Source organism: Amphibalanus amphitrite, unplaced genomic scaffold (genome assembly GCF_019059575.1).
Source record: "Amphibalanus amphitrite isolate SeventyFive unplaced genomic scaffold, NRLGWU_Aamphi_draft 000603F_arrow, whole genome shotgun sequence".
NCBI classification, from domain to species: Eukaryota; Metazoa; Arthropoda; class Thecostraca; order Balanomorpha; family Balanidae; genus Amphibalanus; species Amphibalanus amphitrite.
In genome coordinates this window covers 338,505-365,722 of record NW_024882097.1, presented here as the reverse complement: position 1 = coordinate 365,722, position 27,218 = coordinate 338,505, and the positions used below count along the sequence as shown (strand labels likewise).

Sequence of the window (27,218 nt, the reverse complement as noted above, 5' to 3'; positions counted from 1 at the left end):
CCTTACATCTCGATGGTTGACAAAAAAAAAAACGTCACAAAGCAGTCAAAACTCACGTGCTGGCAGTCGAATGTACAGAGCTCCTCTCTGCACCCTGGTGAGATCCATCGGCTCCGTTGCCACCACCACGCTGAAAGCAGCGAGCGCAAAACTCAGGTGGGACATTATACTGTCTGTCGTGCAGTGTGGCCGCTCTCCGTGAGCTGAGGTACCGTAATGTGCTCTGGTCCTGAGCCGGCGGCCTTATGTATGTATGTACGGACACATCGCCCTGTGTGTGACGTCCTGCACCGCGGGGCTTTACGCCGAGACCTGCTGAACTTGACCAGATTTGTGAGATATGTGTGGCCCACCCTCGTCACAAATGCGGTCCTCAATTTGAGCTTTTGTTGGAGCTAAATAGGACCACATTCAAACGGATACTGCTGTCTCCGGTGAAGCGATAAACACCCTTTAGTTGACTGTAGCGCTCTTTTTTGAGTCGCAGTTTGAACAAGCATGTGATGAATGATGGCGCTGTCAGCTGTAGTGTTGCATATAGGTAAAAGACAATCAAAATATCACTTTAGTATCGTCTTTATTTTCCATTTGTACTGTTTCACTCATTTCTAGCATCGATTGTAGCATTGCAAGTTCAGTGCAACACCTGTAACACTTAACACTGGACTGCTAAAATGAGCTCAATAAACACATCATTGGCAATGTAATCGGCAGTAGGCATACTATCATTTATCCGCATATACTTACAAATCTCAACAGGTTAACCAGCATTGCACGAATAGGGATAAGTGATGATATTAGAAAACATTCACTGGAAACACCCATACAATATTGAAAAATGTTTATATCCCCACTGCTAGCGTCACTGCAACATCAGTGTAACAACATTTAACGTCAGCTTTCAAACAATCATCTGAAGAAGACTTCGACACACGACGGCTGCTTTCCCCATCCACAGAGGGTTACCGCAGCGTGGGGTACATGTGCTTGGGCAGCGGCACCAGCTTGCCCTCCACGTAGTGTTTGCACTGCAGAGAGGGGCAACACGAAGGGAACTGCTTGTTCCTGTCACCGGCGGCCTCGCGACAGAAGTAGTTTTCTTTCTTCAGTCGGGTGAAGTCGACATTTTTGCCAACTATCGGGCATCTGTAACGTAAAAATATGACGACCGTGAGTGGCGGGGATATTCCTACAACACTGTTATATTCATGATATATAAAATAAATACATTTTCAAAAATATCTAACTTTGCCAGTGCGACAGATTTGGAAACCTACGAATATCGTTCCACGTTGAGGACGCCGTTGATGTTGACACAGGTGCTCAGCTTACAGCCCGAGTTGGGCGACGACCAGACATCTCCGACGCTGTGGTGTTCGCTAATCTGCGGGTCGTAGCATGCTTAACCGGACTGGTACCATACGCTGCGAAAAGAATAAAAACATCCAAATTAAAAACATCGTTGTTTTGATTTTATCATTTATAATTGGAAGCTAAAAACACGTTAAAAAACTGACGGCAGGAGAATAATTGCAAAACTAATAACATTTCTGTGATGATGAATGTTTTAATGCGTAACAACCAATCAATTCCCGTCAGGACTTACGTGCTGGAAGGCGAATGAACAGTGCTCCCCTTTCTTCTCTTGAAAGGTCCAGCGGCTCCGCTGCTACAGCCACAGTGAGGGCGACGAACGTGATGGTCAGATGGGTCAGCATATCGTCCTTCGAGCCCAGCTAGCCGTGCGTGCTCACGCAGAGATGGAAGACCTGGCAGTGTGCCCCGGAACTCAGACTTTCCGGCTTATATACCGGTACCGCGCCCTCGCTGAGGCTTCCATCCCACGAGCCACACGCACAAACTTTCTGTGCGAGCCGTAAATGGCGGAAGGTGGGAGAGTCTTGTAATCTATCCGGTTCCGAGCATTCTATCGTCCGCAAGAAAGCTGGCATTGGAAGAAAACTGGTTAAACAAGGTCACCAAGGCCGGCTTATTTGTGAATGGGCTTAGAAAGATGATAAGTTAGCTTGGATGTCGCTTTTGTATGTAAAATTAACCACATTTAACATAACTGATATCATTTCTAAATGCATTCCACTGTGCACCGTGTGGCACTATGACGATGCCGTTACGTGGCAGAGCGACGAGGTCGAATCGTTATGCAATATGCATGGTAAGCGTGCATTAGATATTCATTCTCTGGGTGTTCTTACTGGTTCTTTACATAGCAAATCGTGTGGCTCAGCGGGAAAACGGGCATGTAAGTAAATGCCTTTTCTGCTTTGAATCCTGATTGGAAATGCACTTGGTAGTAAGTAGGTACCCCAATAGCGGGAATTTATTCCGCCGGCTTAGCTGCTTCTTCTTTAGACATATTTAAGTATGTTCCTAAGTCATAATTATTTTTTTACTATTTTTATTTTGTTACTCTTTATTTTGTTTATTTTATATTATTTTTTGCTGCGATTATTTCCCTTTTCTATTTTACTTTTGAGTCACTTAACTTGACACCTTTAAATCTCAATCTGCATGGACATTTGCACATAATGAAAGGGTGTTTATAATTAAAACGAAATAAATGCGATGTTTTGTATTATTTAGGTCTGGCTCATGCGGTCACTCGCCCTCTTGCATTCGAGCCTATCCTATTACGCTTTTTTATCTCTGATTATGGGCCTTCCACATTGTCCGATCAGCTCATGGTGATCTGCAAAAACCATTCAGCGAATCGCGTGATCTTGCCACATTCCTCTCAGAGCAAATTCATTATTATCTCTAAGTGGTATTTACTTACATCTCATCCTACCTCTGCAACGTACAATAACACAGGTTTCTCACAGGGAAAACCATCATCCGCTTGTGCCGTCGAGAAAAGTTACAGACGTATCCGTTATCAAGTTTCCAGTTTCGGAGTTTCCCTAGCTCTGCGGCAACGGCAGTCTGACGGGCTGGCTGGGATTTGGCCTGTAGCTCCGTTTAGCTCACCTCTGGCAGCCCTGGCCTTCAGAGGGCTCGCGGATTTTGCCCGAGACAACATCCATGCGTCATCACAGCACGACTGCTGGGAACTCCTGCAGTCGACGTCAGATGAGGATTATGCTGTTAGGTAACAGTGATAGTGGCGTATCAGGGAACAGCGCAAATTGATAAAGGTAATGAACTAACGCGTAATTGCTGATCGAAGGTATAAGAGATGTTTAGGGTGTTTGTGGATATCGCTATTCACATTTGGACATCAGCCTCACAGAACTTTTCATTGAAGATTAAGCATCATTTCTTGGATGCTTTCCCGCATGTTTATTTGCTCTCAATTGAAAAACAGTCTTCGGCTGACTGAGAAAGTACACGCATTGATTGATAAGCGTATACACGTATTAATGCCAGTGATGCATTCAATTATGCGTACCAGGATCCGATCAGTGCATTTTAAAGGTGATGAACTATGAACAACTGCATTGTTTTTTGTCCTCAGGCGCATGCCAAGCTGAAGGATGATGCTATGCTGTGCTGAAATTCAAAGAAAGGAGAGAATGTCAGGCAAATTAAGAAAATTTCAGCTGTTCGTGACATACCAGTTATCTGAGGCATCAAGATATTAATAGTGGTTCCTTCTACGCTTGGATTTTCCTGGCGCTCGGTTATAAGGTATTTCATAATAAGTTACGATAACATGACAGATTCTAACACAAAACTGACGTTTTACCATTTGTCAGCATCATTGCAAGGTTTTGGCGTAAAACACAAGTACATGCTGAGCCCAGTGAAACAAACTTTGGTCTCAAACTGGGAATGGTCTTAGTTCAATGCTAAGTTGATTTTTCAGCTAGATACCTTTTTCATGTTTAGCTGAATAGTTCCCACATTACAATCAGGCAGGCATGACATCCGTGTATCAACTTCGTAGAACAGAAAAAGGATTACTAGATATAACACAATTTATTGTCGTTCCACGACTGGTGGAAACAGATGGAAAAATAACACGATATATCAGAGCCGCATGCGCTCCTCAGACACCTAGAACGCGCAAAAGAAAGTGGTCACAAAGCACAAAGACGCTCATTTAGCGCACCCAGAACTCGTTATGCAGCGTTTCTGACACAGGAGAGCTTCCATAGCGACCGTGGTCAGAATAAACTGGTTAAAGTCTGCATAGGTCCGGGCCACGCGATGTTATTATCAGATGGCATCCGTTACTATACGCGGTGTGCATGATTGCAACATTATTCCTTGCAACGAGATGGAACGCACTCATTTAAGAAACTCACTTTCATTCTACGTATACATATGCATACATGAGTATAGTGCCCTAAAATAATATATTCTCTCCAGTCTCCATTTTGACTTTTCTTGCTGTGTGCGCTCCTGTACCCGATGAATGTACTTAACCGATGGCTCTTCGGTTACAGTGAATGGGAGGTCATATAGAGGTCAATGAGAGGTCAGAGGCAGTGTCGCCGTGAAGAGGCAGAGACCCATTGCGACTCTACCACCCCACATATGAACCCTATGACCCACCAGTGTCAGCGAGGATGCCTGACAATCCACCTTGCGGTCAATCTCACCCTGCACCGACCCGCGCGCGGCGGACCGGGCATTCTGACCGAATACCAGCCCGCCTGTTCCTCGAAAAACGCTGATCGGCGCGGCCCGCTGCGGCGGCTCACACGGGCCATCTGGGCCGTCCCGGGCGGGCCCGGCCCGAGACCGGTCTCGGCGAGATGCCGCCGTGCCGGGTCGTGCAGCTGCAGGACCCGGGTGTGCGCCCGGTCGGACGGACCGCCCGCCGCGGCCTTGCCTGACCTCGCAGGGCCACGTGCGGCGGCCGGTCGGGATTGGGGGTCATTGGTCATCGGTTTCGGCATTACTAGACACGATACCGGTGTCTAAAAGCTATTGCAGGCACGGCTCAGTCTTGAGAGACTATAGTTCGCTATCGTGCCGAACGATTGCAATGCGAGTGTCGAACTGCTGAGATGCAATATCATTATCAATTTACGATAAGAACAGGCATCAAATACAAAAAGAGATACATTTGAAACAAGCTACACCGCTTTTAGCCGTCAAAGTCTGTAGGTCTGTAGACCTCTAAATTTTGCCGTTAACCTCGTCGGTTCTGCTCCACTTTTGGTGGACAAATCATGTAGCCTTGGGTAACGCCTCATAACCGGTACTTATGTCATGCGCATGATGCCTTTCAAGGACCTCAAGCATCTTCTGAGAACAGGACACTATTTGATGGGGTTTCGCCTTGGAACAAGAAACAATCTGTTGGTCACACAAAATCCGCTCAACAGCTTCAAATTTTCCTAAAGTGAAATGTTTCCGCACGTCCTCTGAGTGTCCACAGCTGGCATTGGTGGGCGATTTACACTTACATCTGTACCTTCAGTACACACCAGCGAGACGCGTCCTCGCTCTCAGGAACCACCAGGAAGTGCCACGGGCGCCTTTGTGCCCGAGTCGCTGATGTTTTGTGACAGCGGAGGTTGCCGTGGCCTCGGGACGACAGGAGCGGCACTTGGTCAGACAGACCAGCCGATTATCCTGAGAGCTGGGTGTCTCATGAGCCGGTCTCAGGCTGGCACCGTGCAGTTGTCGCGAGCTGTAACGGTTCCTCAGGGCTCTTCTGGACGGCCGGGCGGCTGCTGTGACGGTTCCAGAAAGTCGCAACGGCAACACATGACCAGTACAGAGTTGGTGTGCTGTGGTTCCATATGATACGAGGCACGCTGGACTCATTTTAGAATATCGCTGTTCTTACATCCCGTCCACTAATTCTACTAAGCAGCTACCTATAGCTGATAACTGTCCATGTATGTCAGGGGCAGAAACGGTGCCATATAAGTGGTAGTTCGAATTGGACTCCCGCAGTACCCCGCCGTTCTCCTCATTCCTCAGCCATGGAGGCACGTGTATCGCTGAGCCCGCTTTTGTGGTTTGTCGCCGGTGGAAATAGGATGGCCAGTCACACATGGATGAAATTATAGTGTAGGTATTTAGTTGCTGATCCAGAAATACGGTAGAAGCTGTGAGGAGGACGTAGTACGATTTTATTTTTCGGCTTATATAAAACCACTCTGATTTCGATCCATCATGCCCCATGGGATGTTCAACTTTGTTCTTGCAAACAAGATGCAGTCTACTTTTAATACGAAAAAAAGCCCAAACATCCACCAATCACCAGTGCGTGGGATGCTATGGTATTTGCACTCTCTTGACCAGTCAGACACGCCATGCGGAGCCCCATGCGGAGAAAGACAGGCCAACGTCAACCCACACTTATTTCGCAGCATACTTGGACCTACCCTTTCTCCACACACCGGGGACATCTCGGAAGTGCCATTATCAGCGGGGCCCTGCCTCACTCCGGGCCAATAATGGTGCAATCATAGACCGGAATGCTGGCGCCGGCTGGTATGTAAAATTAGTGCTGCTGCCAGACGTGGCGCCGCTGAGACGGAGAATGGCGCAGTCCGCCACGCGTCGCTGATCGGGCGCTCACTCGGCGCCGGACGCGTATTTACAAATTGCAACCGAGCTCCGCCGTAGGGTATTTTATTTCCGCCGTAGTGTATTTCACTTGGGGGATTTTCTACCATACATCTGCCTGAGCTTAGGGTAATTACAATTTGTCGCCGACGTTAAAAAATGATGCACTTTTTTCGCAGTATAGGATATCGCATGTGCATATTTCTGCCTTTTTGGGTGCGCTTTATCGGTTTTTCGTGAGTAACTCGCGTAAAAACCATCCGATCGCGACAAAACTTTCAATGCCCCCGATTTTATCAATTTTACACCTACCCTGAAAATTTCATGACCCTGACCCAAATGACCTTTGACCTGTGACCTATTTCTCGAGACCATGTTTGGCCCGAATCGCGATTCGGCGTATGTCGGCTCGCATTAGCCGCGCGGTTGCAGTCTTCACGTGGCTTCAAGCGTTGAAACATGTGATTTGACGCTGGTCCCATGCATTAGGGTGGGTGTCAAGGTCACCTGAAGGTCAGGTCAGCTCAATGGCCTTTGATGACCTCGGTTCCTTTTTCGAGTTTTACATGTTTTTAGGCTAGTTTTTGGAGCTGATTTAGAATTTAGCAACCATTTGAACATTACAGGGGGTGTAACGAAATTATCCGGACACCTTTCTTCCCGCTGTAATTAAAAAGCAAAACAATCTGGTACTTTTTTTAACTGAGCTTGTAGCCACCTTTCATAAAACCATGGTGGTGAATGTTCTGGAGCATTTCAGCCAATGAATTCTCCAGCACACTGGCTTTGATGCAGACCAATGCCGTCTAAACCTGTGCCTGCGGTTGAGCAGTGCTTATGGCGGGTGGCTCTTCATATACCTCCTGCTGAACAAGAGCCCACAGGTTTTTGATTGAATTGGGATTTGGGATCGCGACTTTTTCCAAGTCATAAGCGTTAGCCCAGAATGATTGAAGGTTCTATCGGCATCACTTCCCGTTCTTTTAGGGACTTTTAAGTAGCGCGCCGCCCCGCATGAAGACAGCGTGGCTTGAATCAGGCATCAGTGCGCGTTCACAAATCGTTCAGGCATCTATGCCGTCTGGTTGAGCGCCTCCAATCATGCTCCACCACCTTCCCTGGAAAAGCTCCACCCTGGCCTATGGGGCAAAATATAAGGGACAAAAACACAAACCAAGACAGATAAAAACAAAGCAAAATTAACTCATTACCTAATGAAATTCAGGCTGGAGCAAATACATAGGTAATAGGTATCTATGTCAAATTAGAATGAATTAAAATCAACCTGACCAAGCCTTACGGTCTGACCTGGTCCCAACCACCTTACTTCGCCTAACTTAACCCAATTCAACCTAGCCTACCACAACACCTGCAGAGGTACCTTCCTGGAAAAATGACGCCCAGGGAGGTGACTGTCCAACTTATTGGAATACTACCATGATATCTTGTCAAAATGTGTGTCAACATGCTCTTGTTTGACAAGTGATGTATAATAAATGTGATATTCAATAATTATCTCCTGACTGTTGACTGTTGAGTGGTCAAAATATTCAAATAATCAGGGTACAATGCTGTGCATAGTGCACACTAATCATGTTGTTTTTGTGTAGGCCCTCTGCACATTGTTGTGTGCACTGCTATGTGCACCTTAAGTAAAAAAGTGACTGGTGGTACATGACAAAAGGTTGTGCAACTGTGAAGTTCATGCCCTTGGTCAAGCTGGTGCCAAATGCCTATAGCTATAGCAGGATCAGTGAGGGTTGTAGACATGCTACATACATTGTGCAATTTGAAGATATTGGCACAAAGTTCATCCATAATTACTATGCTTAACACCTAATGAAAGAAGAGACATAAATGCCCAGATGATAAAACTCTCTGGTCAACATCACACAAATTTATTGACATACTTTGCAGGTACATATTTACATTCATGGCAAATACTTTCAATTTGATTCAGAAACTAGTTGCTAGTAAGCTTGCATTTTTGTAGGTACAACAACGACCATATATTAAGTCATAAAAAACCTTCTCATAGTATTCATCACATACCTTTTTACCAAACAAGTACCTAGCTACCATGCAATGATTCTTAATTTTTCCCGCAATCCATCTATATCTCAACTGACACAATGAATTTGAAATACCTTATCAAAACCAATAACTGTACATAAGAAGAATACAATACTACAAGAACTATGAATTTCTGAAGTTATTCTCACATGCTGGAATGTTGAAACTCTACTTTTGTCGTCCATTTCCACGTTTGATTGAGCCATCATATCAACTGTTTTCATTCTTCAGTCACAAGCTTTCGCACAAATCTTGAATTTTTACGCATCATCTTGAACCATGCTCCAGCCTCCAGTCTTTCCAACAAGGTACTATGTAACATCAAAGCAATTTTGATTTGTTACAACAGCTTCAGATCATGATAGGCTTGAGGTTTGTTACACCATTTGCCAGACAAATATCTACAAAATGTGTATGAATTCCCAAACTAAGTAATTGATCATATCAGTATTTGCAGTTTCCACAAAATGTTTCATAATACTATTCTATGTTTATATAAAGAAACTCAAATAATCCACAAATTGTTATTGAAACACTCCCACTTCAAGAGTTCACAGCAATAACAATACAAAGAAGCAAACAAACATTGCGCCAGATTTCGTATGAAACGCGCCATCGTCCTGAAGTTTCTACCACAGACGGTAGTTCAACCGCAGCCGTAGTGCAAAAACCCCTGCCCACCTTACCCCACGGCGGAGCTCGGTTGCAATTTGTAAATACGCGCTCTCCGCATGCGTTTCGGATGCGGTTGCTACGGAGACGGAAGAGTGATGTCCGACGCGTTGAACTTTTCCGCATCCGGAACGTCCGGAACAGACGTGGTTTGGGGTTGGTTTGGGGCCGTGTCGGAGGCAAACATTGTGAACATTGTGAAAAATTGGAACTCGATCATCATGAAGTAAGTAAAAATTATTTCCTTAGAATGGCAAGAGTTTTCGCTGCTGGTTACTTGCAATATTTTATTTGGTAATGAGTGATAGGAAACATTATTTTGGTTGCATGTTACAATTGGTGCATAGAGGATGCTTCTTATGATTTTTTTTTGGGTAAGCAGAGGGCATTTTGTTTTAATTGTACCACAAACACCACAATAAATATGCTGTTTTATGCATTCCAATGAGCGACAAAAAAAAACATACCTGTTAATTAGTAACAGGCAGATAAGTGGTGCATAGAATATCGCACATTACCCTGAATTTCTGGAAGGGGTTCAGGCTGAGAAAGCTAGAGTGCATACATCTATGAAGCATGTTAGGTGCCAATCATATGATGTACTCATTTTCATTTTTGTAGTTAAAACCATCTGGAAATAGATTTGATGTTAGTTTGAAGGGTACGAGGACTCGCAGTCGCTACTGAGTGCATGGACCCAATATAATTGTTAGTAGGCATACAAAAGGTCTGAATAGGCTGGTAGGTTGCAGGTTAAATTGTAGTGGGTTGTTAGGCCTTATGCTGGAAGGTTTTAGGTTGATAGGTTGTAGGTTCGTAGGTTGAAAGATTTATGCTCGTAGGCTGGTAGGCAAGGTTAGGTCAGGTTAGATTATGCTTATATATTTGCTCGGAGTTCTGACTTTTCCTACACTTTTACCCCCAAGATGTGAGGTAGAAGTAAAGCAGGCATCACACTTGTTTTTTTTTTGCAACCAAGGTGAGGTGCTGTAGGTTGTTCAGTTGTTAGGTTGTAGGTAAGGTTAGGTCGTCAGAGTTGGTTAAGTTTGGTTTGGTTGGCTAGAAAGCATCTCTGGGTATAGCGCCTTTCCTTGGTTGCAAAAAAAAGTGTGACGCATGCTTTATGACTACCAAGTACCAGATGTGACTTTCGTCCTGTATCAGTAAAGCAGATTCATGGTTGATGAATGATATCCCCTGCAGTTCCACATGTGGTAGAACAATTGGCTGAGCATTGCTGTGCAGTTTCAACTGGGGTTTCCTGAACATACCCTACACAGTACACATAGTCATACAATTCATAGGTATTTAGTCCATTTTGCATGGATAGGTCAAACCAAAATGCAAAGGTACTGAATGGATTTGATTAGGATAATTTTATCAGCTTTGCTTTGCCGACACATACTTTGTAGTTCCTGACAATCACCACCTACTCATGGTGGGTGCCTTCTTCCTGAGCATTTGATAATACTTATTGGTGTGCTGCCAATAGTAGGTATAACATTCCAATTTTGGGAAGGTTTCTAAGCTGTATTCTGTGTCTCTCACACATACCTGGGTCATGGGTGAGGGACACATAATGGGGTAGAATTGAGCACTTTTCCAAGCATTGTGCCATTGTGGCAATATCACCACAACTGTTTGAATTGCCCTTCTGAAGTAGATGTGGTGTGCAGTTTGAAATGTCCTTCTGAAGTAGGTGTGGTACCCAAGGCAGTGTCAGTGTTTTGAGTCAACATGTCATTTACATGTTTTCATGGTGTTTTCATAACATTTTGCTAGGTACCAATTTGTTTTCATCATTGGTTTGACAAAAAGATGGACCATTCAACACTGCTCGTGCCATGCCTCTCATAATTCCAAAACTTGGGTTTATATGTTTGTGCAACAGCTAAAAGATAGGTAACTTTAAACATTAGACTGGTCAACTCTCATCACCATACCAGAAAATTGTAATTTTCCATCACTGCCATGGGACAAGTCACAGATGAGATTTATTTCCTACCTACACATACCAATATGCTTCATTGTATGTGTTTTTGTCTTTCTTATCTGTAAATGTATCATGTTCTCTTGTTTCAGCATGCCAGGTGACAGTGCACTGGTTTTATTTGTAAAGGAAAACCCGTGCTTGTGGCAGCCCAAACACAAGGACTATTTCAATAAAACTAAAGCCAGAGCATTATGGGAGCGGTGCGCAGCTACTACTGGCCGTGAAGGTTAGAACTGTTTGTGACGTTGCTATTAAGGTCACATTTATGTACATCAGCAAACTGAATAGCTGGTGGTTTGAAGTGTTGACAGTGATTGGTCACTTAAGTTGTCAGATGTCCGCTTAGCTCTGGGTGGGGCCGCCAGTTAATAAAAAAGTATGATTAACCTTCGTCTTTTGAAACGCCTATCATCCATTGTTCATTCATCACTCGCCATGCTATGTTATGCACCATGCCATATGTCTGTGCTTTCAGGAAATGAGGCGAAGAAGAGATGGCGCAACTTACGGGACTACTATACAAAGAGACGAAAACAGCAACCGAGCGGATCCGCGGGAGCGGTACCGCAGGACATGCCCTCTTGGATGAGAGAGATGGGGTTCCTGGACGACGCCGGTAACCCCAAACCGTGAGTTTTGCTGTATTGGGAACTGTACTAATTACCAATGTGATTCTTCTAGATGGCGTGCCATCGGCACATAGGTGGCAGCACATGACGTTCATATAGCAATCGATGCCTGGCATGGTCATTGGACATGATAATTAGCTTCTCAGCAGCAGGTATAGTGATCGTTAGCGCGGCCGATTCAACCGTGGCGGCGCACGAGGGAGGCCGGCCAGACTTGTTCCTTTCCCCATTCCTAATATCCTGTGTCCCTAAAACGGTCTCATTAGATCATGACTTATGAAACAACACTGACAAAGCATTATAATTGATAACCATGGGATCCTCCGTTCTTCGTTCTTCGTTCTTCCTCATTCATTCAGTCACACCGTTCTGTTGTTGTTTTTTTCACACCGTTTCCGTCGGCTTGCCCAATTGGATGGGCTCAGCCCCGGCGACTGAGTAGGATTCCTGCCCAGACCGATGTCTCCCCCTACTCTTTGCGATCGTCCTGGCTCTGCAATGGTCTCGATGGAGCGCAAGAGCATCACCCAACAAAGCAAAACAAACATCATGCATCCTTCGTGATTATGTTATCATCCTTTCCTTCACAGTGTGCTGACAAACCTGGGTGTTCAACAGTCCTCAACTTCCGATCCGAACGCGGTACGTTTCTGACCTTGGTTTCTTAACTACATGGCTGCAGACTGGTCAAAGAGACCCTGGGAGTGGGGACTGTGTACTATGGTCCCAGCTTTCAGCAGAAGCTGATACTAAAATCTTTCATATCATATCCTCTGGAAAATTTTTGGTCACAATGTGTAGAATTGATGCATGGAGGGGTCCTGAAAGTTTGGTGGCGATATCTCCAGCCGTTTAGGAGATATCGACGGAAAAGGACAGGGGGGCCGTTTCGCCCCCCCCCCCCGACGGGACGCGGGTTAATAATGGAAGTGAAATTCTTGCTTAGTATACAAGTGCAGTTCCTTCGACTTATCTACATGCACATTTTTCTCTCGTCGGAAGGTGCTAAATCTGGTGCTGTTTCTGACCGGTTGTGCTCTCATTTGTTTGTTTTAGTCATTCGACTGGGAAGATCAGTTGGAGATGAGCGAGACGCAGTCATTGTTCGGCGACGATCAGGCTCAGTCCGACGACAGGTCAGGTAGGCAAGTGCAGTGAGGGCGCTGGGTACTTTTATAATGTGCAGTGTGCCGTGCACGAATCTTCAATCGATTTGGTACATTGGTGCAAGGATCTATTTGGCTATTGGTTTGATGAGTCTTGCATTGTTTGCGAGCATTCTTACAACAGGTGAAAAAGTTCATCGCAATATCACGTGGCGGCTAGTCGCTCTGGGTTCTACTATGGTCTATGGACGTCAAACCCCTTGAGACCCCACTTTTTTGCGATAATTTTTAAATGCGTGAACTCTCATTGACGATATTCTGGCAATGTGTGTTTTAGAACCTGTCGAAACTTTTATTACTAAGGTATTTTGACGCCAAACGATCATGAAAGGGACTTCTCATTCACTCGTAATGTTAAATTTCACGGAACGAATCTGCTGTTTGGGTAAAGGATACGCGCTCATGGGGTGGAGCCACGTAATGACATCAGCGCTACGCTCCGCCCTACCTCTCCGGCGCTTCTTGCCCGGCGACCGGTCACTCGCTTCTCGCGCTCCGTCCAGGCTTGATGGTGGGCGGTAGCTGGTAGCGGTAGCGGGCGCTGGTAGATGACATTAAGAGCAGATGGCGCTGGTGGCGGGGCTCGAGTGTGGCCGAACGCAAGCCTCTGCCCGGGCCTGAAATGACCTTAGCATTACGAGTGAATGAGAAGTACCTTTCATTATCGTTTGGTGTCAAAATACTTTTGTAATAAAAGTGTCGGCAGGTTCTGAAACACACATTGCCAGAATATCGTCAACGAGAGTTCACGCATTTAAAAATTATCGCAAAAAAGTGGGGTCTCGAGGGGTTTGACGTCCAATAGTAGGTGTGGTATTAATAAATAAATGAATCTAACAGTTTCAGTACGAGTGAACGACGTGCAATACAAATCGGCATTATCATTTTATAAGCACGAAGCAATAACAGATCACCTATGTGATCCGTCTTGTACGCTTATTGATATTTAGATTGGGGTGTACTTTGCAGTGATGTCTGGTGGCACGGCGCCGCCGTTGCCGCCGGCCTCGCGGCGCAGGTCGACGCCGGTCGGCAGCGCGTCCGGGTCCGCCACTGCCACCCCGTCAGCCGCCCAGCCAGCCGCCCAGCCAGCCGCCCAGCCAGCCACCACTCGCGTGAGCGGCGCCAAGCGGCCCAAGACTGGGGATAAACTAGGGAGGGTTGACGACGCACTTCAGAATTTAGAAAACGCTTTCGCTACTCTGTCCAACCCTAACTTGTCGTTCGGCCAATGGGTTGGTGCAGAAATGGAAGGTGTGCCGGAGCATCGTGTGTTTGCTCTAAAAATAGAAATAATGACCGCTATCATGAAGGCCAAGGAGGAGTGAGACAAAGCTCGTGTCATACAGGGTGGGCCAAAAAATTGTGTCACTTTTCAGCAATAACCTCTCGAAAATGATAAAAGATACGAAGAAGAAACTCACAACTTTAAGAAAATGGTTTAAAAATTATACGACAGCCATTTTATGGACAAGTTTTAATCGAACTGATGTTGCCATAATCATTGTGTCTCTGTGTGTCTTTTATTCGTGTATGTGCTCAAAGTGGGAACCTCCACGCTGAAGGCACATCTGAACGTGCTCCAGGAAGCTGGCGCCCACCCGCTCCGCGGTATCTGTTGGCACTTCCTGGCAGCTTCCTGGAGCACGTTCAGATGTGCCTTCAGCGTGGAGGTTCCCACTTTGAGCACATACACGAATAAAAGACACATATCCTTTTTAAATGATGGTGGCAACATCAGTTCCATTGGAACTTGTCCATGAAATGGGTATCATATAATTTGTCAAACGATTTTCTTTAAGTTGTGAAAGTTTCTTCTTCATATGTTTTACCACTTTCGAGAAATTACTGCTGAAAAGTTACACAATTTTTTGGCCCACCCTGTATTTCCCTTATATCATGAGATTTTGACGATGAATTATGAATTCGAATGACTTTGTCTGTCTGTTTGGTGTCTGACTTTTTGTCCTTAAATTATACTTTGTCCATCCGTCACCTGTGCTGTGATTTTTACGACGATCTTGTGACATTCATTGTAGCATCGTTTTAGGCATCATTCGGTGATTATTTTTCCTATGTAACTATGAGCTTGATGTCCCTCGTAAATGCTTTCCGGGGGTTAGTATTTGTTTTTGACTCGAAATGCTGGTCGCGGATTCATTCCAAGTTGTATGTCTTTCATGTTACCATATGGCTCTAACTCTCCTACATGTGTGACCAGTGATAATGGTATTTTGTTTTTGTTCAGATTTGTCTGTTTGTTTTTATATTTGTACTTGATGCATATTGCATTACGTTGTCATTTGACGTTTGCCAATGTCTGTTAGCCCCAGCTGACGTTCCAATCTTTTACAATATAACACCAATCAGAGTAAACCTGGTATATTTGAAGTGCAGCAGTGGCACATCTCATATTCAGCTTGCAACATTTCAGCTGACAAGTACGATAATGCCTCAATAACATCTCCTAACCCATGCACGTAGCGTATGAAGCTCACCGCACATGGAACTCTAGTACACACTAGTTCCAAGACACGTGTCACACACTGACACACACCGACATCCGACAGCTTCCTACTCTTGCCAGGGCACGGCTCCCGGGCCCATGAAGAAGTGTGTGAACTGCTGTCGGATCTGCTCCGCCCGGACGGGGTAGTTGTGAGGGTGAGCCGCCAGACGGCCGCGGAGGTCCACCAGCGCGCCGCCCCCGCCACCGTTCGCCTGCTCAGCCTCCGTGCCGTCGACTCGGGGTGGTGCTCCGGCTGCGTCGTCACGGCGCAGGAAATTGTGCAGGATGCAGATGGTGTAGACCAGCTGGCAGGCGTGGTCCACGGAGACGTTGAGCGGCCGTGTCAGGAGTCGCCACATCTGGGACATGATGCCGAAGGCATTCTCCACCACGCGCCGTGCCCGGGACAGGCGGTAGTTAAAGACCGCCGCTGGCCGGCCGAGCCTGGCCTCGGTGCGGCCTGGGTACGGCCGCATGATGTTGGCGGTGAGAGGGAACGCCTCGTCCGCCACAAACACATGTGGCAGCGTCACCTCCGTGCCCGGGAGCGGCTTGGCTGGTGGCAGGCCGAGCGTCCCGTCCCTCAGCTTCTCAGCCAGGTCGCTGCGGCCGAAAATGCCGCCGTCGGACTCCCTCCCAGCGCTCCCCACCGACACGTACACGAAGCGGTAGTTACCGTCGACGGCAGCCAGAAGTACGGTGCTGAAAGTCTTCTTGTAGCTGAAGTACTCACTGCCTGAGTTTGCTGGTGCCTTGATCAGGACGTGCTTCCCGTCAATGGCCGCCACGCAGTTGGGGAAGTCCCACAGCTGGTTGAAGGCCGCTTCGCTCCGCCTCCAGGTGGCCTCGGTCGGGGCCGGCAGCACCTCCGGGCCGAGGACAGCCACGATGGCGGCACACGTGTCCCACACGATGGCTCGCACCGTCCGTTCGCCGAGTCGGTAGGTGGGCGCCAGCGCGGCGAACTCCATCCCTGAGGCGAGGTACCGGAGGGTGATGGCCAGACGCTGGGCCGGCTCGATGGGCTCTCGGAAGTTGGTGTGCTGGCGGGTGATGATCGGTCCGATTTTAGACAAGATCAGGTCAAACGAGTCGCGGCTCATCCGGAAATAGGTCTGGTGCCTATCCGGGTCCAGGAGTCGCAGCTCCTGCACGAGGTGGTAAAACTCGCCACGAGCTTTACGCCGCTGCAGCACGTCGGTCACCCATACTCGCCGACGTGGCCGCCGACGAGCGTGCTCCACAGCCACACGGAGCCGAGCCTGAGCCAGGCCGACACGTACATCCATAGTTACACTTATACAGAACACTTGAACAATAAACGGTATGAAATACAACAAGAACAATAAACACAGAACGAACGTAGCCTATGTATACTTAACAATAACAAGAACGAAGACGGCAGCGTACGTATATATCAAGCTCCTGGAAAGTCGACAGAAAGCTATTGACGGCGCATATAAGATATCGCTGCAGAGTGCAGATGCCGGATGTCAATTGTTTGTTTATATCACCTTGGTAGCGATAAGGCATTACCAAACATTTAATATATTTTAGATCTCCCGAATTATCTGCATGCTTTGTATTTATGTTATATATCCGCATCATAACACAGCTACCATCATCAAAAAAAAAATATGCTGAGCTATAATTATAAATTCAGAAAAGACAATAATTCATCTATAATTTTTGTTGTAATGTCTTATTTTATTTTAAATATTTCAGAAAATCATGGCGTCATCCATGCATCTCTCAATTCGTCACATTTGTCACAGTCTCCGTCCGTAGTCGGTGCGGTCTCCGCATGGTGTCCGTGAGCTCTCCGCATCCGGACCGCATCCGGACCGCATCCGGACCGGATGCGGCCAGCGTGCGGAGACATTCCGGACGGACTCCGGACGGAATTCCGCACCAGTGGACGGCGGCCAGTCTCTGGAACCATAACACCATTAAAATGGTAACGACCGCTCGCTTGGCAACGGACAAGTTCTCCAGAACAGGGTCATCATTTTACTCTTGGTCACGTGCAGCGAACACAGTGAAATGCGTAAAACGCGCAGTGAAACACGGATTAACGCAAGTTGAACGTGAACTGAGACATCCCCCGCAGTTCGCTTGATTCTCTGCAGCTTAGTCTTGTGCAAGTCTTGTGACGTCAGCGAGCATCCCTGGCTACAAGCCAGGGGAGGGATGGTAGATATGGGTAGGTACAGCCGTTTTCAGGACGCGCTATGAGGCAGATGCACGTAATTTGACCAAATGTGCACCAAATCTCTTTCACAATAAATATATTCGTATCATGAATTTATTTCAGTGTTTTAATCGAAAACAAGGTCTGATAATTTGAAAACTGAGGTATATAAGCATCTGTGCAGTCCAAATTGATAACTTTTAACCCGCGCCCTGATGGGGGGGCCATTTTGGCCCCCCCCCCTGTGGTTTTTCTTAAATAGCGAAAAAACGGCGGCGCGCAGCGCCGCCAAATTTTGGGTACCTTACCGGGCATCAATTTGACACCTTCACACAAAATTTCAAGTCACAGGTCACCTCAGGTCAGGAGTTATTGAGGTCAAACTGAGGTCATGTTCGAGTAAAAATGAGCAAAAAACATGAAATCTTTAAACGCTCACAAATTCTACAGTTAACAAGCAATTTTAAAGTTATTTATGTGGTTGTATAGAGAAAAGACGGCGCTACAAAACTGCTATCTCGGATTTTCAAAATTTTGGGATTTTGACCCCCAAAAATAAAAAAATGATTTTTTTAGAAAAACTCAAAAAATTTCCAAAAAATTTTCGAATTTCGAAAAAAACCGGAATATATGTGATAGTCCCTGCGCTCTTCGATATACATACCAAATTTTAGATCGATACCTCTTTTTTGGCCAAGTTATAGCAAAACAACTGTTAAAAATTGATGACGTCAAATTTTTGAACTCAATTTTTAGCAATTCTAGACCTCGTAGCACAAAACGGAGACCACCATTGAACTCCCCGTGACGAGCTGCATCGAATCGATACCCATTTTATGCAAAAATATCAACTTTGAAATTTGACCTAATTTGACCTGACCTTGACCTGACCTTGACCTGACCTTGACCAAAACGTGACCTAAGCTGGCCCTTAAAGTCTGTCTGACCCACATAATCGCATTTGTCATGTAAAATGGACCATAAAACATGTATCACACGACACTTTCATATTGTGACCCCCCAGTGACCTGACCTCTGTGACCTGACCTGGTATCAGTGACCTCAAATAGCAAAATATGTGTTTGAAGAACATTTCCCCATCGATGATTTTCAATGAAATGCATTTTACTCGATTTTACAACGCATTTCTTGAAATGCCTGTAAACGGTGAAAATTCGACCTTTGACCTGACCTGTGACGTCATCGGTTTGACCGAGGTCAATGAAATTGGGTCACAAGGTAGTTCCCCGTTGGGGCTATCCAACACCGTTTACCGCTTGTCGCTATGTTGCGTGGTTCTCGAGATCTGAGGGGGGGGGGCCAAAATGGCCCCCCCCCATCAGACCGCGTTGCTCGGCAGACCCCATCTGGGCGCGGGTTAAGAAACACACTGAACCTCATTTGACCAAATCGGCACCAAATCTGCACCTAATCTGCACCAAATGTGTACCAGATGGCCGCCGTGAAAACGGCTTCTGTGCGCTCAATTAATGACAGACCTATATTACAGTCTACAGAATACAGATGGTCCAAAAAAAAAATCAACAACCAGCCCAAGAACACCCATTTTGGATACAAAATAAAATCATAGTTACGACGAATATGAAGGTAATCCGGGTTGTCAGGAAAAGTCGATGACGCCAGCTGGCTCTACACTGAAACCGGTGGGCTAGGTGACGTCCAAGCTGACCTGTGGTGTGTAAGGATCGACCAATAAAATGTCATTGACGTCACACCTGAACCGCATCCAGAGAGATCCGTAGGGAGAATTTGACGTCATACCAGCATGCGTGACGTAGAAAGCGGGATGACCGGGGAAAATCATAGCTGGGGCTGTGGTCGATTGAATGTAATCCATGTTTACCCGCCCGTTATTATTTATTTTTCACGAAGTTCTTGATAGTTTGACTTGAAACATTAATTGATATAATAGAAATCCCATGAGCTTTTCTCAGAAAAAAGAGCTTGAATGCTTTCTAAGGGACAGTGTCATTGATTTTAACACTTTACATAGAGTCGTACACTTGTTTAATATAATAGTAATGCTTTTTTATATTTCTGCAAAAGATAACCGCCATCACACTATCGCTTGCCACTTACAAAATATGTAGGTATGATCATTGAATGATGATGTTGACAAATGTTTCATTTTAAAGTACACAGAGCATGAATTGATAAATTCTACATCAAAGCATCACTCTATAAACATTTAAATCTATCGCGAATAATAATTACAAAAGTTAAAGTTAACCCTCGCCCGTAAACGGCGATCTGCCACCTTCGCCCATGCAGGGGGGGGGGGTTGGTGCGACCCCCCCTTGGCGTTTGAAAACGGAGCGTCGTAGAGCTTAGCGGAAAAGACCAACGGATTGCTCTCGCCGAGATCTCGCGATTGGTGGTATATTTTATGGTCCTAGGTCAACATTTGACATACTTTTGACCGGTCAAAGGTCAAATTTTCGGAAAAAATAGACTTTTTCAACTTTCCGCGGCGATTGCGGCAAAACGGTGGGAGATATCGACTTTACACCTTCACTATCGTGTTCCTTGATCAATTCTCTATCGTTTGGTATGTATTTCGTTTCCCTAGCTCTAAAAATGGCGCGTTGGGAGCGCCGGAAGTCGGCAAGGTCACAGTCGGCGGCAGAAATTCGAAAAATCAAAATTTAAATTTTTGAAATCTGATTGTATTTTTGGATTTGGGAGGTCCATTTGCTCCCTATAGAAGCTAATATTGCTGCATATTCCCATTGAGGTGACAAGAATTAGCAAAATAGTGGTTCGAGCGCTTTTCAAAAATAGTACCGGACGCTGTTCCTCTTGTGACGTCATAGCTCCGTGACCTGACCTGACCCGGTCAAGTTTCTTATACCATATGATAGCCAATACTTGCCCCAACATGCATGGGAAGTTTCATCACGAACCATCAACCGATGTCGGTACCACCGGCAGGAAACCTCGGGCGTTGGCACTCAGTTTGTGAAAATCCGGCCGGAGGCTGTTCCCTTTGTGACGTCATAACTCCGTGACCTGACATGACCCGGTCAAATTTTTTTTTTATCAAAAGATGCGCAAGGTTTGCCCCATAAGGTACCCAAAATTTGGCGGCGCTGCGCGCCGCCGTTTTTGCACTATTTCCGAAAAGCCTCAGGGGGGGGGGGGTTGCACCAACCCCCCCCCTACATGGGCGAGGGTTAAAAAATAATTACATCGTGAATAATGATTACAAAAGTGGATTCAAAATATGTTAACATCATGATCACGACATGCATCGCACCGCATACACTATAATAACATCAATGTGTTAAAATGTTTTCCAACTCTGCAGTAGCAAAAGCTATAACACACCAATCAAAATCAAAATCAATACAATAAATTAGGATGCCTACACGTTATGATTACAGATCTATGCAAATAAATATCACGAAACAGTACCTCAAAGGCTTTGTCTTCCTCCTTTGCATTGAACAGCCAACATGAGAGGTGCAATGGACCTCACAGAAAGACGACATAGGTGGTAGAGTCCTGTGTCTTCAGCTTCAGCCGATCTGTGCGCGTATAAGATCTCACAGGTAGGGATACTTATGCAGCGGCAGGGGAACCAATTTCCCGTTGAAGTAGTATTTGCACACCAGGCGGGCACAACAATCTGGAAATGGTTTCCGTCGATCTCCTCTTGCCTCTCGACAGAACAGATTATCGGCCTTCAGCCTCTTGTAGTCCACTTTGTCTTGAACCGAAGGGCATCTGGCGACACACAACACACCATCCATTAGCGCACGGAATGCACGGACTGCATAATGCATTGTTGGCTCAGAGATGCTTGGAATTACACCCAGAAGCTATGCATGGGCAATCAATACATAATGTACGGCGTAGTCGAGTAGCCGCAAGCCGCTTGAGTCCGCTGTTTACTGACGAAATAGTGCGCCGCATTGATTGTGAATCATTCACTTGACAAAAAAGTTATATAAAAAGTAAAAATTTAAGTCGTGGTCTCAGCAACGATATTCAGTACCATGGTCAATCATTTCATCAATATATTTAGGTACACGGAACAGCATAGTTGACGCTGCTTTACGCTTCGGTAAATACATAGTTATGTTAAAGGTTAAGTGTCACAATCTATCACTACATATTTCCCAACCACCGTAAAATCTCGACAATAAGCGCCCATTATTTTGCAGAATGACTAGGGACTCACTGAAACCTGTCGATGTAGAGCACACCCTTTTCTCGAATACAGTGGCTCTGCTTGCAGCCGGAGTAGCGCGATGTCCAGACCTCGCCAACTTTGAAGCGCTTGTTAACTTGATAATCCATACATTCTGTATCGGGATCTAAAACATGTGACAATGGCACCAGATGAACTTCGTATGCTGTCAGGCAACTTATTTTCAATATATATCTTTTTGAAAGCATTTCTCCCTTCTTACAAAATGGAATGACATCTTGCACACGTTCATGTTTGATAGATCACAAATAACCAATATTTCTACCGTTTGGCAAACAAATTACAATAGCTTGATCTATTATCCATTTCTGAACCAAGTAACCCATTTAACCTAATAGCAATATCATTGCATAAGAGCTGCACTGATATTGGACTCACCTCTCCCCACAGGAAACTTGAGATACCTCGGGTACTGCGACTGCGCCTGTGAATACGACTGCGCACAGCTGCACAGCTGCGCACTTAGAGACACCACCACCATCACTGCCAGCAAACCCATCATGACGCGACCGGCTCCCGCAAACGCCGCAGTTGGCACACGAGTTGTCCACCCCATAGGAACGGAGTCGCTTCTGTGTGACTCCGGCAGGCGCAGTGATTATATAGTCGATCTGCACACGATCTGCAGAGGCCAGCGGAGGCCGTAGGCAGATGAGGTGGTGACTCCGCCCCCGATCGGCATGAATATCGGTAATTACGTCACTGGAATCCTGAAAAGACAGTTCACTGGTGGGAGAGAGAAGCAGTCGAGCCGGACTGGGACTGAGTCAACTGGTGATGTTGCATAGTTACTGCTTATTTTGTTGGCAGGGTGACCAATTGAAAGGCTTCCTGCGAGTTGAATCATTGTTCTGAGTTTGGTGAGGTGTTATCTGTTTCCTTCCATGAAGCTTAAATCAGCCGTTAAATCTGAAGGCGCATTCCATTTTAAGTTAAAACGTCTTGAATTTGCACTCCCAATGCATATATTTAAATAGGTAGTTAAAAGCGAGCATTTTTGCATTTTCTTAGATTCTTTCATATTGATGAAATATGAATGACATTGGCAGGCACAAATAAAGGGCACATTATACTCCTAAGTCTCAGGGAAAAGGATAAAGCTACAAGTTATGCTCCATTCTCGAGATATGTCGCAAACTTGATTATTAAGTTCAGCGAGCCGTGTACCCTGTACGTCGATTGAAATCATAGGTCACGGAGCTCTTGAACCACAATTTATTCGCATTTTTATCTTCCACCTTTCAAAGTTGATGCATTTTTAGTTTGAGAAATGTTTACGGGAGTGCGACGCAACGTACCGTGCTCAATACTCAAGGTAAGAAGTGACATAAGCTGTATGTAATGCTCTACAATGCGCAACTCGCTCTCGTCACTCATGACAATGTTTTGCTTGAGTATACGTGGAAGAGCGAACTACGCCACAAATCACACCTGTGGGGTAAGTAAAACGCAGATAGTGAGCGACTTTATAGCGTCACGAAGATAAGAAATGTCCAAAAGTACGCTCTCTTGAAACTGTGACAACTGTTTGTGTCTATTCATTGCTTCATCATGTTTTGAAATCGCACCCGAACGTGCATTACCATTTCCTGAGAGACGGGATCCTGTTGGACGGTAAACTACAGCTTCACTAGGTCGGCCCGTGAGTCCGGCTAGGTAAGTACGCAGGATGTGACAGGGGTCTTCGAAGGATGTGACAGGAGCCTCCACCGGGCGTCTCCTCAGCGCGCGCTGAGGGCTGGCCCCACTGGCGCCGCCCCGTCGCCAGCTCGGTGCCTCACCGCAGTTCCAGCTGGCACGCTGACCGATTGCAGAATACCGGCAAGGAAGTCATGCGTGGTTTGCAGCGCAATGTTTGGAGCATGTGCCAAGGCGCAGTGAGATGAGGTGCTTTCCTCTGACCGGAGCCAGCAACGGTCTCTAAATTACATTTGTGAATCTACCACGTCGGACTTAAGGCGTCTAAATAATAGTTTGGAAAAGAACAACCAGGTATAAACCAAGGCACTTCGGGAAGGTTTCATATCAATTTAAAATGGTAATGTGCAAATTAAGTGAGGGCACGCCAAATTTGGGCCAAATTGGACCAGCCATGTACCTATGTACCTAATTGAAATGACTTTTAAGTCAATCAGATGCAGAAAGGCCAAAGGTTACGCGCGTATATCTGACGGAAAATTGAACAATACGCAAATAAGAATATTTCATGCGCGTTTTATCAAAAGAAACAATCAGAACGGACATTATACATCACGCTTTCACCGCAGAGGCATTCCACAGCCCCGGAAGGGTGCACCTTCCGGGACTGGTACGGGGTGGCGCGCTCGTGCAGCCGACCGGCCATCTCGTCGTTTGACACCTGCCGAGCCTCTGCCGCGTCAAAATCCGACATTCCGCCATGACGACATCGGTCCGGAGTTTCCAATCCGCGGCTGTTACGACAATCAGAAAGATCGTGACGGTTATCTCGCATTGTTGTTGCGACCATCCTTGGACACTTTATAGCAACGTGTTGTCTGTCAGCACGGTTACATGTTGTGAGTTCTGGGAAGATATTTGGGGTGTGTTGGGGATTTTGTTATGAACTGTGTTGGTTATTTCATCATGTACCTGCAGCTGCAGATGCTGTCACATGACAACAATTTACATGGGTAATGGGTATGCATATCATGAGACGCTCAGATAATATCAGTGCTTAATTCGCAACGTCTGCTAGATTCTTCCTATTATTGGGCACGTTTGTAGGTACACATATCCGAGGAATTTTAAACAATTGTAGGCCATTATCATACCTTATAAAACACGATTTATGATGAAATTGCGTTGAATTAGGCAAATATGTCAAAGCACTATCCGCGTCGACATGCCTTTCCCGGAACCCATGCCAGACCCATCCTGTGACCTGTATCGTGTATGTCACCCAGAATTAGAGTTGATCGGCTCGTTTCCGGAACACCTGTATTCTGACACAACTAACGACATATCACCGCACCGGTCAACACTGCACCATGAACCAACACCTGTCGCAATTCTCCAGGTGTGGCAGTTCGCACTCAAACGGGAATACACGCCCGAGTGCTGAAAAATTCTGGAAACATACGCCGTCTGAGCCGCAGCTCGATTCCACAGCTGGCCCGTTCACACGACCGCTCAACTGCAGGCTCAGAACCCGGAGAAGCTGATTTTCATGGCATCCAATGATCCCACCCGTCCACTTTCAGGAAGAGAGCTGTAAAAGCCGTAACCTTTCCACCGTCTCGTCGGCTCAATCGGACTCCCCGGGATAAGCCTAAAAAACAGGGAAATTCTCCAACTTCAGGCCCCACAAACGGGGGGCCGCTTGGGTTCGTAACCTCAAGGACAAGAAAAGCTGCAAATCATGCGCAAGTCAAAGGAGACTTTGGATTTGTTAACTACGTTCACACTAGCAAACCTAAAACTGGCGAAACATGGCCATTGCTTAACCACAACAAAAACAATGCGAAGAATAGCAAAGTTTGTGAGGAGTAAGCAGCGCACCAGTTTCATGCACGAGTGAATATCTTGGAATATAACACCATTCAACACAAAATGTACTGGGTGTGCAGTTCACATACCTTTCCAAAATTAGCCTGCCTAGCTGGTCACGCTGAGTAAGACGAGGCTAAAATCCGAAGCTAAAATCCTACTTGTAAGGCTTTACAGATTACATATGTCAGTAATTTCCTGAGCAGCACCTGGCTTATTGCATTTGGGCGTAACCACGGATGTAGCCTGTTATATGAAAGAAAAACATTGACCTTTTTCCTCGAATCTATAGCAAAATTAATGAAAAATCACCTTTTTATTTACGTGATATTTCGGCCAACAGACCATTATCAAACGAAAGAAAGAACAATGTAGAAGACAAAAACGGTTACAGCAGACAGACGGCAGCCTATTTTCATATTTCGAAATTCATCTCGCGGTATTTGTTTACATAAGACTTCAATGGAAGAACATCCTTGGTTATGCTAAGATGTTTCCGATGTACCGTACACACATACATAAAACGAGCGATAAAAAAACGAGATAAAATCAGGACATATAACTCATCATAACACTTTTTGACATTCGATACGATCGATGACTCGAATTCACACGCTGCATACGCTATCTTACACACTTATATGATAGGCCAAGACACAAGACGTTCGTTCAGGGAGGGCTCCGAATCTCTGATAGTGATGGACTCTGCTATCTTTCTGTCTGGGTAGTCCAGAGCCTGGTGCAGTATCTCCACCGTAAGTGGTAGATCCGCCCCTCTGTCTAATGACAGCTGACCGTGAGCCACTCTAAAGTGGTCTCCGAGGGGGGTGTCGGGAGTCGCACTCAGCATGTTCCTCACATGCTCGTTAAAACGCAGTCTGACAGGACGTTTGCTCTCTCCCACATACACCGCCGGCTGTTCCTTGCAGAGAGTACACGTGATCCTGTAAACCACATTTTTGGTCGTGCATCTCCCTGCTAAGCCACACTTACAGCAGTAGCACCCGCGACTGGCACCCGGACAGAGAGGAGGTGAGAAGGCTGACCTGACTAGCGCGTTTTTCAGTTTGTTTTTGTTTCGCCAAGCAAGTCGGATGTTCATTCCCGACCTGCGCACCACACCTTTCACCCGGCTCAATAATTCCTCGTCCACATATGGTAGAGTCAAGAAGCCATCTACATCCTCTTTTGTAGAACCCCGTTTAGTGCCCCCAGCTTTCGCTTCCCTTAGAGTTCTCCTAAGCACGTTTTCAGGGTACCCGTTGCTAGAAAGGAGATTCCACATTTTTGTCACGCTCTTTTCTTCCCTGTCCTTATTCGACGATACTGCTATGGCCCTTCTAAACTGGTTCCTAGCCATGCTAATTTTGGTCGACGACGGATGAGCTGAAGAGAAATGAAGCACTATGCCCGAGTTGGTAGGCTTAATGTACAGTTCAGTGGCCAGAAATGTGATGTCATTGTCAGAAACGACAGAGACCAGGGTATCTAGGTATGGGACCCCCGAGTCCTGCTTCGTGAACTCCATCGTGAATTTTACTGTAGGATGAAGTGAGTTCAAATACGCTAGGAAATCTTTCAGGGCTTCCTCCCCGTGGGTCCAGATTCCCCCGTAATCATCAATGTATCGCAAGAGCAGGTCGGGCTTAGCCTCCCTGTTTTGTAAAGCCAGTCTTTCCAGCCTGTCTAGGAAGAGGATAGCAACGGGAGGGGCGCAAGGGTTACCCATCGCGATTCCCACTTTCTGTTTGTAGA

The 27,218-nt window shown here is 46.0% G+C and overlaps 2 protein-coding genes and 2 long non-coding RNA genes across 7 annotated transcripts; 1 reads left to right on the top strand and 3 right to left on the bottom strand.

Moving 5' to 3' along the window:
* Positions 1-547: 547 nt before the first annotated feature.
* Positions 548-2,478, bottom strand: LOC122394648. Its single transcript, XR_006258907.1, has 3 exons — positions 1,607-2,478; positions 1,278-1,424; positions 548-1,146 (listed from the first exon to the last, which is right to left on the bottom strand). It is a non-coding gene; the product is annotated as an uncharacterized LOC122394648 (long non-coding RNA).
* Positions 2,479-9,322: 6,844 nt separating this feature from the next.
* LOC122394636 lies at positions 9,323-15,379 on the top strand. 4 transcript variants are annotated; one of them, XM_043391645.1, is made up of 6 exons: positions 9,323-9,460; positions 11,317-11,453; positions 11,703-11,856; positions 12,447-12,498; positions 12,913-12,992; positions 13,992-15,379. In XM_043391645.1, exons 1-6 carry the CDS (start codon positions 9,333-9,335, stop codon positions 14,170-14,172), a joined length of 732 nt encoding a protein of 243 aa, XP_043247580.1. In that variant the 5' UTR covers positions 9,323-9,332; the 3' UTR covers positions 14,173-15,379. The 4 variants fall into 4 exon arrangements, 3 of the variants coding, with proteins under 3 accessions (XP_043247580.1, XP_043247578.1, XP_043247579.1); XM_043391643.1 differs by having other exon boundaries at positions 12,913-12,997; XM_043391644.1 differs by having other exon boundaries at positions 12,913-12,997; positions 13,973-15,379.
* A 217-nt stretch (positions 15,380-15,596) lies between these two features.
* LOC122394644 (protein ALP1-like) lies at positions 15,597-16,820 on the bottom strand. The gene has a single exon (XM_043391652.1). The coding sequence runs from the start codon at positions 16,818-16,820 to the stop codon at positions 15,597-15,599; it is 1,224 nt and encodes a 407-aa protein (XP_043247587.1).
* Positions 16,821-20,939: 4,119 nt separating this feature from the next.
* On the bottom strand, positions 20,940-22,519 carry LOC122394649. Its single transcript, XR_006258908.1, has 3 exons — positions 22,335-22,519; positions 21,927-22,062; positions 20,940-21,469 (listed from the first exon to the last, which is right to left on the bottom strand). It is a non-coding gene; the product is annotated as an uncharacterized LOC122394649 (long non-coding RNA).
* Positions 22,520-27,218: the final 4,699 nt, after the last annotated feature.

Bases quoted from the DNA above. Each gene is read 5' to 3' on its own strand.
- LOC122394644 (XM_043391652.1), bottom strand. From the start codon at position 16,820: ATGGATGTACGTGTCGGCCTGGCTCAGGCTCGGCTCCGTGTGGCTGTG.
- LOC122394636 (XM_043391643.1), top strand. From the start codon at position 9,333: ATGTCCGACGCGTTGAACTTTTCCGCATCCGGAACGTCCGGAACAGAC. The intron at 11,857-12,446 runs GTGAGTTTTGCT...TTTCCTTCACAG, and splicing joins GACGCCGGTAACCCCAAACC to TGTGCTGACAAACCTGGGTG. The intron at 12,499-12,912 runs GTACGTTTCTGA...TGTTTGTTTTAG, and splicing joins CAACTTCCGATCCGAACGCG to TCATTCGACTGGGAAGATCA.